Source organism: Danio aesculapii, chromosome 9 (genome assembly GCF_903798145.1).
Source record: "Danio aesculapii chromosome 9, fDanAes4.1, whole genome shotgun sequence".
In the NCBI taxonomy this organism is placed as follows: domain Eukaryota; kingdom Metazoa; phylum Chordata; class Actinopteri; order Cypriniformes; family Danionidae; genus Danio; species Danio aesculapii.
Window position 1 is genome coordinate 14648716 of NC_079443.1, and position 13877 is coordinate 14662592.

A 13877-nucleotide genomic window follows, 5' to 3' on the forward strand; every position below is an offset into this window, starting at 1 on the left:
TAGAAAAATGGAATATTAATTGACAAAGCAGTGGGCGTGGCTTGTTTTTTTTCTACTGCGAGCTGATAGGATGTTGTAAAGTAGGCATTTGACTCAAAAAGATGGGAAAAGAGTTTGGGGGACAGACTCCTCCTCCTCACCATTTCTGTTTGTTGTCAAATCTGACAGTTGAAGCAGCGTGGTTTAATATGTGGAAGTCCATTTTCAGGTTTCAATTAAAGATTTAAAGGGCAAAACTTTTTTTCTTAACGACATGCACAGATGAATTGTTCACCTCAAAACTAGCAACATGAGCTAACAAAATCCTACGGTTAGTTTTGATTTCTTGTGGACTTTAACGTTAACTAACATAAAAACTGTAATAAATGTATTGTTCATTGTTGTTCATGTTCATTGCATGTGTAAATGCTTTAACTCACAAAAACTAATACAACTTTATTGTAAAGTGTGACCAAGCCATGTTTTATTACTCAGAACTTAAGCAAAAGTTATAGCTCAGTCATTGGAAAAGACATGTACACACGGCTACATGCTGTCAAATGGAGTTTATTTTTTAAGACTATGCATTTGGCTACAACTTTTTTTATTCCTTTCATAATTTGACTGACTCCCTGCTGCCACTCTCTTGATTGTCAGTGCACACACAGATTACTGGCTGGTCACATTTAAAACCTGGTGAACTCGCATTGTTCAAACTGATCATGACATCTGGCTTTTTTTTTTCCGGAAACTATAGTTGCATTTTAAAAACAATATTTTAGTGCACTTGACTGATAGGCAGGTTCGTCCACTTAGCTGTTATCTTAGCAAAGTTGTAGACACTACATTTTAGACGAATAACTTGATAATTGTATTGGGTTAGGTGGAATCGTTAGAGTGTAAATATTAATTTAGCTAATGAGTAATATTAATGAACTATGAGTACTTACTATACAGTAACAGTTAGGAATAAAATGCTGGTTAGGGTTAATTGCATGTAATTAATTATAAATAATTGTATTTACTAAAGTAAGTGGCAAAAATACAAAGAATAAAAGTAGGCGAAGATTAAAAATGTTGTTTTATTTACCTATTTTATTATCAAAGCAAGTATTAATATCTATTCAAACCCCTAAAGACAAGCATCAGCATGTTAAGTCTATCTGTCTGCTGTCTCTTTAAAGGGTACATATTTTACCCCCTTTTCAAGATTTAATATAAGTCTTTTGTCTCTCCAAAAAGTTTCAGCTCAAAATACCCATCAGATTATTTATTATACCTTTTTAAATCTGGGAAATTTGATCTGTTAGGACTTTGTAGCTGTTTTTTGTTGCCTGTGCCTTTAGTGCAAATGAGCCGGTTTCCCACGTGCTGGAGAGATAGCTCTGATGGGTGAAGCCTTCACCTGCTGCGTCTCACATAGATAAACAGCACAGTGACAGACAAGAATGAAGCAGATCTCCCTTACTACAGTTAGAACTTTCCTAACTGTTATTTGATATATTTGTTGTGGAGTTAATTCAAGCCTTTTTGCAACGATGAGTCACACTCAGTGTCGTTAAAAGGTTTGCGCACACACACAGATACATTTAGCTTTGAGTTGTTTTTGCATGATGAATGTGACAGGATACACGTTAATATTCACAGCTGTATGGGCATCCGTTATGCTAATGTCCAAAATAAACCTGATTTAACGTCTACAAACCGGGATGGAAGCGTCTTACTTTATAATTGTCCTGACACTATGCGACTCTGGTGATGAATTACGTAGTGGTTTTACTGTATTTATTACAAACATGCACTGTTTTAAAAACTTGTAAAACTCATTCTTGATCACTTTTGATGTTGATTGATGATCACAGAGAACGGAACAGATCTTTTGATCCCAGTTGCTTTGTGCACGTCCTGTCTTGTTGATATGATTATACGCGTTACCACGCAGACATGTTAATACACTTCTGTCAATCATTTTGGTGGGCGGGGAAATCGCACTTCTATGTTATGTTGCGTTTGGCCTCAAAATGGGAGGGATTTGGATCCTATTTTACCCCAATATGACTGTGGACTAGAGCTGCACGATTCTGGCTAAAATGAAAAATCGCGATTTTTTTTTTTTTAGCTTAAAATGAAGATCACAATTTTCTCACGATTCTATAGATGTAAAATAAAGGTTAATATGAGTAGGCTATTATTATTGTTATTTCTCAAGCATATGGAAAAACGACAGTAATAGTATTATGTGTAGGTCTACTGTTGGTTAAAATGCTAAATTTTGTATAGACTGAATGGTGGACTTAAATAGACTTTAAAGTTGTCCTGGTTGTTAATTCACAGTAAAGTGATGACATCAGAATAAACTATTCATAATTCTGAAGTTGAATTATTATGTTTGAGACATATGCTTGCAATCTGTCATTGACAACATTATTGACCCATCTTTTTCTACTGGTAAAATCATTCCATACTGCATTCATCTCATACTGGAGATTCCCTCTTGCATTATATTCAACATTATATAGGCTATATAGTATTATATAATGGTTATACTCACACTGTTAAACATTTGTTCTCATGCACAACACTATGTGTTAACTATGACAGAAAAACATATTAAATGCTTGTCACAATCATAACTTTATAATGCAATGTAATTGTTTAAATGATGTGCGTGCTTTTGGTTTTATTTTCACTGTTAAGTGCTTTTCAAACTTCCCATGCTGCTCCCAAATGATCGCTCTGTATCACAAACTGAATGTTATTTACAACTTTATTACCTGTTATTCACAGCCTATGCAGGTTCTGTTCATTACAGAAGACTTCATTCACAGGCACGCACCTGCCCTCTCTGTGGTAACAGCTCACGGTCAGCTTACGTCTCGTGTGATTTCGCGGCCGCGAATACATCATTACATGAAGACAGAAATGACATTTTTGGGTAAATTATTGTATACGTTCTAAACATAGTATGTGACTCTTTCAACGTTATTTAGAGGTGTCCACGTTGCACCGAGCAACGTATGTAAAACAGTGAGAAGACGGCCGCCTTTGCTTCTCTCCTGAACTTGAAAATATGATTAGCAGAATCGTAGAAATGCTGGATTAAGATTGTGTAGGGGGTCGAATCAAGATCGCAATCTTTTTTCGATTAATTGTGCAGCTGTACTGTGGACACATTATACCTACACACAGTTCCGTCCAAAAAGCTTAAAAAAGAGAATTCACATCATAGGTGCCATTTAATACCTGCACATCACGCTTCCTTTCACTTTCACTTTAGACCCAATAACCAAATGTGTTGATATGTAAATCTTGTGGGGTTTTGATGCAATCACACTTTAAAGTCCTGTAATTAGGCGCTGTTCAACAAGCTTGTAGTAACACGAGCGTAATGCTCTCCTCAGGTGTATGTGTTCGAAAGTAAGGAAATAGCCACATTTGTCTAACCAACACACTAGATCTGGTTCCTGTATAACAGTCCCAAGGGTATTGTCAGAACTTGGCAAACGTGCTTTTTCCTTTTATGCTCCTTGGGCTTGGAATGACCTGCAAAATCAGCTCAATCTTGACACACTTCCGACTCTGAGCACTTTTAAACATCTTCTGCATAACGTCTTAAAGGATACTTGTAATTGTTTTTATGATCTGATCTTTTTATGAATGGTGATTTTGTAATTTAGTGGTATTGTTTTTTGTGATTTTTATGTGAAACTTTATGTGCTTTCTGCCGTCTTGACCCGGTCTCTCTGGAAGAAGAGACAGCACTGTCTCAATGTGATCTCCTGGCTAAATAAAGAAAATAATAATAATAATAATAATAATAATAATAATAATAATAATAATAATAATTTGCTGTTAATGTTTAACCGGCAAGGCCATAAATACAAATGAAACTATTGTACTTTAGTCAATATGCATAAGTGCTGTGAGCGTAACTCTTCCACTGAGTTAATGTTTGATGTGAATTTACAATAGCTATACTGAACACGATACTACGATATTTCCTCAAGACATTTTAATTGTCCATGTTGAACAGTGTTACTTTGAAATACCCTAAATTTCGAAAGATAATAGTTTAAACTGTTTTCAGATTTTCCTTCAGTAAATCAATTTCAATGTAAACGTGTTTTTAATTTCAAATTGACCAATTGTTTGAAAGATATCTGGTGTGATGTTTGTAATAAATCACACAATTGTTTCAACACCTGGTGCTGAAATATTTGCACTTGACTGAGGAAATAAAGGAGATTGTTTCAGTTTCGCAGGCCCCGATCTGGCTGCAGTTGTGCGTCAGTGAATCCCAGAGACCCATCCCTGCAGTCTTATGCCGGAGAATTTATGCTTGACATTCTTCCTGATGTGGTCACATAAGACAATAGGAGGAATTCTAGGAGAAACGCTGGCTACTATGTCAGCACAAGAGTATTCATAAGTGCCTAGATTTCAAAACAAAAAGAGGAAATGAGGTCACTCCTGCATTACAGAGGCATTACTGTACCTTCAAAACCTTCAGCCTTTCCTTGTTGTTCTTGGGCACTTTGTCACATCTGACCAGTTCTATGTCGAAACCATCTCCAGAGTGCCCCGTAATATCGTACTGCAGAGGAAATAACAGGAAGAAGGTGAAGGGTTAGTCCATGCTGCCAGAAAAATAAGACAAACAATGACATGCCCACTGCTGAAATAAACACTCTTTAATAAAATGATTATTATCAGTGTTCCACAATGTGCAAGATTGTCAAGATGATTACGCAAGCTGGATGTTATTCCGAAATGAATAGTCAATCAAAGGAAGTTTCATCATAAAATGTTGTCCAGCTCAACAGTGAGTGAGTGTGTTCGCCAACAATAGAGCAGTTGATGGCACAGACAGTCAGAAATGCATTATATTTCACTACATCAATTTATCTTTAGGATAATTTTGACTGATCGAATTAAATGAACAGTGGGCTCAGCATCAAACAATACATACACACTGATGTACACTGGACAGAGAACTGGAAAATAAGCACAATGTCTGGTTACAGAATGCACTGGTTTTCATCTGTCTACAATATTTGCAAGGTAGAGGAGACTGTGTTGAGAGTTAAAGTTAAAGTTCTGGCTAAATGGAAATAACCCCAAAGTATACTTCACTATTTACACATGTGAAAAGGGTCCACATACAGTGAACGTCACACAAAGTTTGTCACCATGATAATACGCATATCTGGTGAAGGTTTATATGAAGCTTGCGCATGCGCAGTGTTGTTGCCCTACTTAGTTTGTCCACTAGGTGTAACACTGAATTACGCTGTTGTTACACTGTTGGAAATATCTGAGATGGAGCAAAACCAACAAATAGCTATTGCAGATGGCAAAAACATTAGAAGTTCATGCTGATTAGTGCATGTGGGAGAGGAATCCACATTTTAAAAGGCATTCTTATCAATCATATTGTAACTGTTTAAGAGTGCTAATACTGGACAAGGATGAATCTACCAAGTGTATGTTGAGTGTGTCAGAGCGTTCCAAATAAGATATATCGCCCTCTAAAGGGCACTTTAAAGTTAAAACAATCATGGTTGCGATGGTGAAATGTTGTTTAAATTGAAGTGCTGAAATCTGGCTACTTCAAAGGGCCGTTCAGAATGAAGTATTTCTAAGAGTACAACTAAGGGCGCACTCACACTATGCTATCCGAAACGTGCCCAAGCCAGTTTTCCAGTTTGTTTGAGAAGTGTGAGTGCTCTGAATCGGACTCAGGCATGGTTCTGTTAGCCGGCCCTGGCCTAGTTGGAAGAGGTATGCCAAAACGCAGTTCATTTGGGCTCGAGCCTGAAACTGAAGACGAGACGTGGCTTTTAAGGGACTGTTTCGTATGGATTTATTAATAATTCTTACTGTAATGAACGCAAACTGTCGTAGATTATTAAAGACGCAAACCCCTCACTGCACGACAGCTGAACCTTTAGCAAACCTCCTAATTCGTGCAGCACGAGGACTTTATGATTGTTTAGAGCATCAAAATTGGCTGATCTGTTTGGCGAAATATTTGACTGCGTGTCACTGCATCCCAAACCACTAAAACGATATAAAGAAATCTCCACTGTGCCTAGCGAGAGCGCTTCTTAAACTGAACAGCGCATCATCGATGACGTAAGCGTGCTCAGGCCCAAATGCGATGTGAGTGCGGGCTGTCGGGGAGACTGGAGGGGGGACAAGCATGTTTTGGCCAGGTTCAAAGCAACTGTACAGTGTGAGTACGCTCTAAAGGACTCTTCAGGCCCCATTGATCCTTTTTGCATTGTGAAGTTGATTGGTTTTGCTCACTGTGTTCCTTTCACAAAGGCACATCCCTATACCAAACAGTGTTGGTGGTAACGTGTTATAAGTAATATTTTTAAGTAAAAATATTACTTTTCTAAAGTAACAAGTAAAGTTACTTTTAAAAATAAGTAATATTACTTTTTAAAAAATGTAACGCAACTTACTTTTTACCTTGCTTAATTGGTTTTTTAAAAAGATATTGCGGAATAAAAATGACCTTAGTCAGGTTGCATCACACACACTCAATGACAGAGTGTGCTGCGAGTGAACAGACAGTCGGCTTGAACTCATTATCATTAGGTCTCTTTTTTCACAGCGAATGACTCAGTGTACTGTTCTAGTAACTGAATAACTCAGGATATTGGTTTATTTTGTATCCGAAATTGGAATCAGGTTTGTTAAATAAGTAATTACTTACTTACTGGTTCGACCGGTTCACTTAGAAGATTCATTCGCGAATCGCCCGTCATCACTACAGACAGTGAGGAACAGAAACAATGGCAGCCTGGAGACTTACATTTTTCCAATGGATTCTTGTTATTTAAACTCATCGAAGATGAGAAGTGGATTGTCGTTAAGTAAGTAAATTGATTATGTGCAAGTAAAACTCTTGGCAACTGCAAGAAACACGACGTCGAAAAAAACTGGATGCACAGCACAACACACACACCACCTCCAGCTAGACAACAAATGATTGACATCATTTCACATTCTCCAGGTAAAACAATTAATTCGACTAAACAAAAAAAAATGGTTATTGCTTTTATTGTTGAGGAGATGCAGCCACTGTCTATTGAAGAAGTGACTAGGTTTTGTAATATAGTAAGTTTTTCTCTCTTTTGGGAAACGATTTACACATTTGTTAAGGCCACGTCACGTGTTATTCAATGTATAAAGCTCAAATATTTAATTTTGATTTGGGGATTGTTTTTTTATCGTCTTACTGTTCATTTTGTTATTAAACATTTTAAAGGTTTAAATCTGTTTTTGCCTAAATATAAATTATTTCATGTTAGTTCTCTTAGGCTTTATTGCAATCTTTAGCTTAATGGACAGTGAATTTACTTAACACAAAACATACAAAAGTAGCAAAGGCATTACTTCACATGCTGTCATTAATTTGAATATACAGCATGTAGAGTTCTGGGCTCAGAATGTTCTCAAGATATAATTTTATCCTACATTTTATTAAACGAAAATGAAGGTGTAGGTTATATAAGTGGTTGTAAAAAAATGCAGAGCTTCTCTATATAAAGATGAAAAAATACCTTCAAGTTCTGAAAGAGATCAAGCCAGGTAAGGAAAAGTAATGCAAAAGTAACTCCAAAGTAACGTAACGCATTACTTTCCATGAAAAGTAACTAAGTAACGCAATTGGTTACTTTTTTGAGGCTGCAACTCAATATTGTAATGCATTACTTTGAAAAGTAACTGTCCCCAACACTGATGCCAAGTGACAGTTTTAAAGGGATGAGCCCTTATGAAGGAATGCAGTGAGTAACACCAATCAACTTCATTACGGACAGTGTGTATGGAGGCTACAGAATGTAATATACTACTTATTTAACGCAGATTATGTAAGTGTCAAAAAGAAACAGAAATATGATGACCAGCAAAAAGCTCATCTGACAAGTAAGGTGGGGCCATGATGTCTGGCGCCCCTCACACACGCACAACCACACACACTCACAAACACATTAACATACTTACCATCTCGCATATCACTGTCAATTCATTTATCTTCATCACCAACTATTACAGGCCCTGCAGTCTAACTGAGATCTGACTAGTACTGGCCGGTATAGCTATAAACAGGGCTTGACATCATTATTTAAATGATGCGTTATGTCCACATGACTCCTCATTCATTTCACTTTGTTTGTGTGTTGTTGCAACCTTGCTCAATAAGGATGAGCAACTGTGTAGGGGTTTCATAGTGGCACATTGCATATATTAATTATTAGTTATTAAGTTCACATGACATTTTAGGGCTCAACACTAAGGATTTACCAATAGTTTTTCTAGCCACACTAAACTAATTAATTCCTTATCCAAAATTTTGAATAATGTGTATAACAATAACAAGCAAAATATTGCAGTATACATAAACTTTTTATTCAATAAAAATGGTATTAAAAACAACAGAACTTTTAAAAATTATTCCCATGTATCTAAAACTATACACAGTAGTTGGTCCTTGCTGAAGGTCCCTGATCACCAGTTAACTATACATAAATGGTGAGTTAAACTCCTATTAATGCAATGTCATTGTAAAGGACGATAATTAAAGCATATTAATAAAAATAACTAAGCAAAAGACAATGTGAAAAACATTCCGTGTGCGATTAATGAAAGGACGATCAGGCGCACACGGTTAACGTATATCAACGATCTGTTCAAATAATGGTTAAAGCGAAAGCGACAACCGCTGTTGCTTACAAGAAAAATCTAGAGCTCTTGAAAGCAGCAGGACTCTTCACATTTGCACACATATTGACAAACAGTTATAAACTAAAATTCTAATCTTTAGTGATGAGCCAGCGCTGACAATTTAAAAAATTATTTTGAACCAGCAAAAATGGCTTGTGGGAGTGGACCCGCCAAAGCTGAAATCTACCCGCATTTGGCGGGTGTTAGTGTCAAGTCCTGGTTATATTACTGTTCAAAACGTATTGATTAATACTTTTGTCTTTTCCATTTGATTTATTAAAAGAATACTGAGCAATATATATAATAAATAATAATTAATAATATATACAATACATATGAGTTTTTTTTTTGTTTTTTTTTTTACCTTTTTACTAAAATGATCATGGTCAATACAATACAGTTATGTTAAAAAAAAGCAGTACAACATTATCAATAGTAATGTTTGTGCAGTGCAATCAAATTAGTTGTGAATTTGCGTAGTAGGGTAATAGAAAGACAAAAGACCCAAGTGTAATAACTGTAACTAATGCCCGCTGTTTTTGTTGAGTAGTTGGCCAAAGCATTGAAAGCGGGTAGCAGTGTGTTTAATGAGAGAAAATTATAAATTTTTTTTGTATTTTGACGTAAAATGTGTACAACAATGTAATTCAGGTAAAAATTAGATTTAAGAAGGGAAAACGTAAAAGAAGTGGAGCAAATTCTAGAATGTTCATCTTAAATGCGAAACATGCAAAAGAAAATGAATAACTACAGTTAAAATTAATTAAATAATAGTCAGAATGGCAAAGATTCAGCCAGTCATCACCTCCAGACAGATGAACGATGATCTAAATTGAGCTGTAAGTACAGTGACAGTCAGAAGATGTTTGATGAAAGCTAAGTTATCAGTAAGAAGCCCCCATAAGGCCTTGATCATGCCGAACAAGCTTTTTGAGAGCCTTTTCAAAATTGGTTTCCTAATGGCTGCAAGCATTTTGCATGTTGCTTATGTGCTCTGTGCGACTTGCGCTTTCACTGCCTTCTACGCCTTGCTTTTTTTCCACTCTCCACGGAAAAAGTGCGCTACGTCAGCTGCATCTTTTATCATTGTCCAATCAAATAAAAGCAGAGGCGGGGTTTCCATTGAGGTGACAGCAGTGTTTGTGTTGTTAGGATGACTACGGAGAATTTTAAAGATGTTGGAGAGACTTGTGGTTGCTGTTTCGAGTTATCTGGAACAGTATGACTTTACAAATCTTGAAATATCACAATATTATTACATATTAAAATTATAAAAATATAAACAGCAATGCTTGTGCACAATATGCAGCTGATTCAGTCATTGCCCAGCGACATGAAAAGCACACTTTTTTGTCAACAAAAAAAGGCAGTGCGGTGCACCTCGCGTTCTCAGAACAGAAAAGCAGTATTGGGCAGTAGCGTCGCTACTTTCTAAATCAAATAGCTTTTCAGTAGTGAAGCAATTGTTTTGGTTGCGCAGTAGCATCCACACAAGCTACATTTACAGATCGCGAATCAATAAGTGACAGCACCAACATTCACGGAGCTGTGAGGGCGATGTCTAGCCGATGAAGGTAAATCCATATGATGGCGAGAATGACAATTTCTTCTTCTTCCTGTTTTACGGTGTTCAACAACAAAGTTTCTAGTGCATTACTGCCACCTCTGGTTGGCGACCGATACTTGCTTGATGGAAAGATGACTGAGGGAGAGAAGTTATTTCTGAAGCAGGAGAACTGCTCGCTGCAGAGCCATTTGAGCTCCAGCAAGGGGGAGCTTGAGCTTGAGCTCCTCTTCCTGTAAGCTGTTTTAATGCGTATATATATATATATATATATATATATATATATATATATATATATATATATATATATATATATATATATATATATATATATATATATATATATATATATATATATATGCATACATACACACACACACACACACACACACACACGCACACACACACACACACAGAATATAATGTAAAATATTTCCCTTTACTATAAATTGCTATAACATTTTAAAGGTGTAACGCCTGTTTTTATTGTATTTTTTGTTTTAGCTGTTATATACTATAATTTGTTTCTGTTTAGTACAGCATATTACAGTAAATAATTGAACTTAACTATTATTCCTCAAATGTTTCATTGACAGTTTTATTGATCACTAAGATATGATTGACTTGGATTGAAGTTGCTTCGATTTAAAAATGAAAATTGTAAAAATAGCTTAAATGTAGCTAAGCTACTTTTGCCATGTAGCTTTAAGCTTAGCTTGCTACATTTTCCAGGGGGTAGCTTTTAGTGTAGTTAAGCTACATTTTAAGTAAAGTAGCTAATATTTTTCAAGTAGCTTGCCAACTTATTAAAATTATAAAATTATATTAAAATTTGAGTGAGAAGCTAATGGTTTAATCCGATTCAATGTATTATGCTAAACTAAAGTGCTTTCGTCAGACCTGGAAATAGGCTGAATGGATTCAAAAATTGTAAAACTTAGCTGTTTAAGTCTAGGGTAGTTGTAAAATGAGCCTATTTAAAAAAAAAAAAATCATTTTAAAGAGTTGATTAGCCAATTCAAAAGAAATGAACTTACCAGCTCTTTTTTTTATTTGTTCCTGACATTAAGTAACACTGTTAAAAAAAATTTAATTGCTATGTACTTCACTTCCTACTTTGTGAATTTATTGGAAAAAAACAAGTTTTACATGTTAAATCAATTTCAATCCGATTTTATCTTGTTGATAACAAACAAAATTCAACATGTTACATATAGCCCCTTTACAGGCACAGTATGTCATTTTCACCACTAGAGTGCATGAATTCACAACAAACAAAAGCATAGTTTAATGATGCAGTGACAGAGTGTGGAATCATGGGGGTTGTCATCTTCATTAAATCTTACAGATCAGTTATTATAATGGTAGTATGAAGCAGAATAAGGCTAAAAGCCATCGAAGCAAAACAAAAGCACTAAAGTAACTGCTGATGAGAGAGGAGCATGACGTAGCATGAAAGCAGCGGAGCTTTTATTATGCCACAGTCGACTTATGGTCATGATCACATGGGGAAGAAGGAGCGCTGTTTTATCATATTAAATACATTTTAAGGTTCTGTTATAATGCTGCTCTGTGCAGTCTAATAAAGCGCACAACATATTAAAGCATATTTGTTGTTTCCCAGTTTTTTATAAAACCAAACTGGAAATCGATGGTGTGTGACGTTGTGTTGTGTCACCATTTAAATATTGCTTATTTCTCAGCATTTGAACATTCTTTAAAGCATTTGGGACATTGTAATTCTAGGTTCTAGTGGTTTTTGAATATGTAAATTAAGAAAAATCTTTATTTTCATATATTTTACAATCATATTTTGCCTTTAAGCAATATAAACATGTAAAAATGCACTGTGTGAATGATAAGGACATAAGGACTCATGTAACACTGTATTGGGTCTAACTGTTTTATAAATACCCCCTATATTTACATGTCCCACCTTCAGCTCTGACCCCACACATTTAAAGCACTGACGTGCAGTAGAGCAGATGGGATGATGTGAGGCATTGACACCCGCAGCTGCATGTCTTCCGCTGTTTTCCTCCCCCAGTTTTCCCCGAGATGGAGTTAACAGATCGTCTTTTGTGCGGCTACTACAAATCTGAAAGCAGCTTCCAACAAGGGCTGTGATTCACTGCCTCCAAAACGTCTGCCATCAGCTCAGACACAGAGAAATGGACGAATGAAAAAGGGGAACACTGAGTGAAATAGAAGAGACTCAGAGAGAGAACCACTAATCAACCTAAAACAGCATGACCATCTCCAGGGCATCTAGAGATACTTTACATCATCTTTTTAGCCATGGTAACCTTCATAACAGTGTGTCAGTGCATGGGGAGATCCCTGTTACTCATCAGATTCAGCGCTGAAGGTCACACTCACTGTTTCCGTGGTGTGTTGCCTGGAGATGGTTTACTGTAAACAGATATCACTATTTTTTATTGAGTTGCGAAAGTGTTTGTGGTGACCGATCGACGTGTAGTGACTATATTTGAAGTCTGTGGTCAAGATGAGACCATCGAGATTCACAAAGCAGAGAGATGAATTCAGGCTCTGTCATGATATCTGGTCAGCTAGCTGAAATTAAATGATTAAAACGACTAAGCTGGTGTTAAATAATTTTAATTGAATTAATCTTCTATTTAAGGGAGTTTGCAAAGCTTACAGCAACTCTAATAAACACAAAATATATCACATGCATTAATATGAAATCATTTTATTCCAATTGAAACTTTTAGCATTGATTTTGGTGTTTGTATTTAAAGAGCCCCTATTATGTTTTTTTTTTTTTTTTTAAACGAGCTTTATGTAGTGTGTACCACAGCTCTAAGTGAACTGAAATATCCAGCTAAGGCTTAAATCTGAAAGTGAAAGTGAACCTTGTTTAAAACTATTAAATCATCTTTAAAAGAGTCGACTCAGTGGTTCAAACTAATCGTCAGGGTAATGAATCTTTAGCCATGTCGGTGTGATATCGATACAGAACTCAAGCCCCGCCCATTTCTTGCGGTCACAGACCCGGGAAAATTTACCCCCGCTCACAAACACTGTAGAAAGAAAAAGAGGAAGACAAATGCTGTATCCAGTTGTAGCATGTCGCGAAGATGCTGTGCTCTGAAGTGTGAGGGAAAATTAAGTGTTATTTTCCCTACCCAAACATCAGGCTGTGAAGAATCAGTGGTTGAAGTTTATTTTTGCAAAAATACCTCAGCATTATCACCCCAGCCTTGTGCTGCGTTCCTGTTGTTTTTCTGACGAGTGCTACAGCAATCTACACACTTGCAACGGATTCGTCTGCCTTTTGTTTGCTTTACAATACATAGTTCATGGACCAGTTTCTTCCTCCATTTCACAAGTGTAAGTAAGTGTGATTAAAATGGTTGCCTCCTTGTTTTCTCTAGCTTGTAAAATGTGTATTTATTTGTGTTTTGTTACTTGTACCTGCTCCATGCAGCTTGTAGTATATCTGGCTAACTTTTTATATTCTCATAGCACGTCTAAAACCACGTTAAATATGCAACGCCTGCCGCTTTGTTTATGGATTTAAATGCGTTTGTGACCTTATGATCCTCTGCTCCTCCTCTGTCAGCTGTTCTTACAC

General features: G+C 36.2%; 1 protein-coding gene across 1 annotated transcript in view; it reads right to left on the reverse strand.

Moving 5' to 3' along the window:
- The window catches only part of vwa8 (von Willebrand factor A domain containing 8), a 241414-nt gene that overhangs the window by 8264 nt on the left and 219273 nt on the right, over positions 1-13877 (reverse strand). The window contains exon 43 of the mRNA XM_056464990.1: positions 4475-4573. Within this exon, the coding sequence (XP_056320965.1) occupies positions 4475-4573 (99 nt within the window). The remainder of the gene's footprint in view (positions 1-4474; positions 4574-13877) is intronic.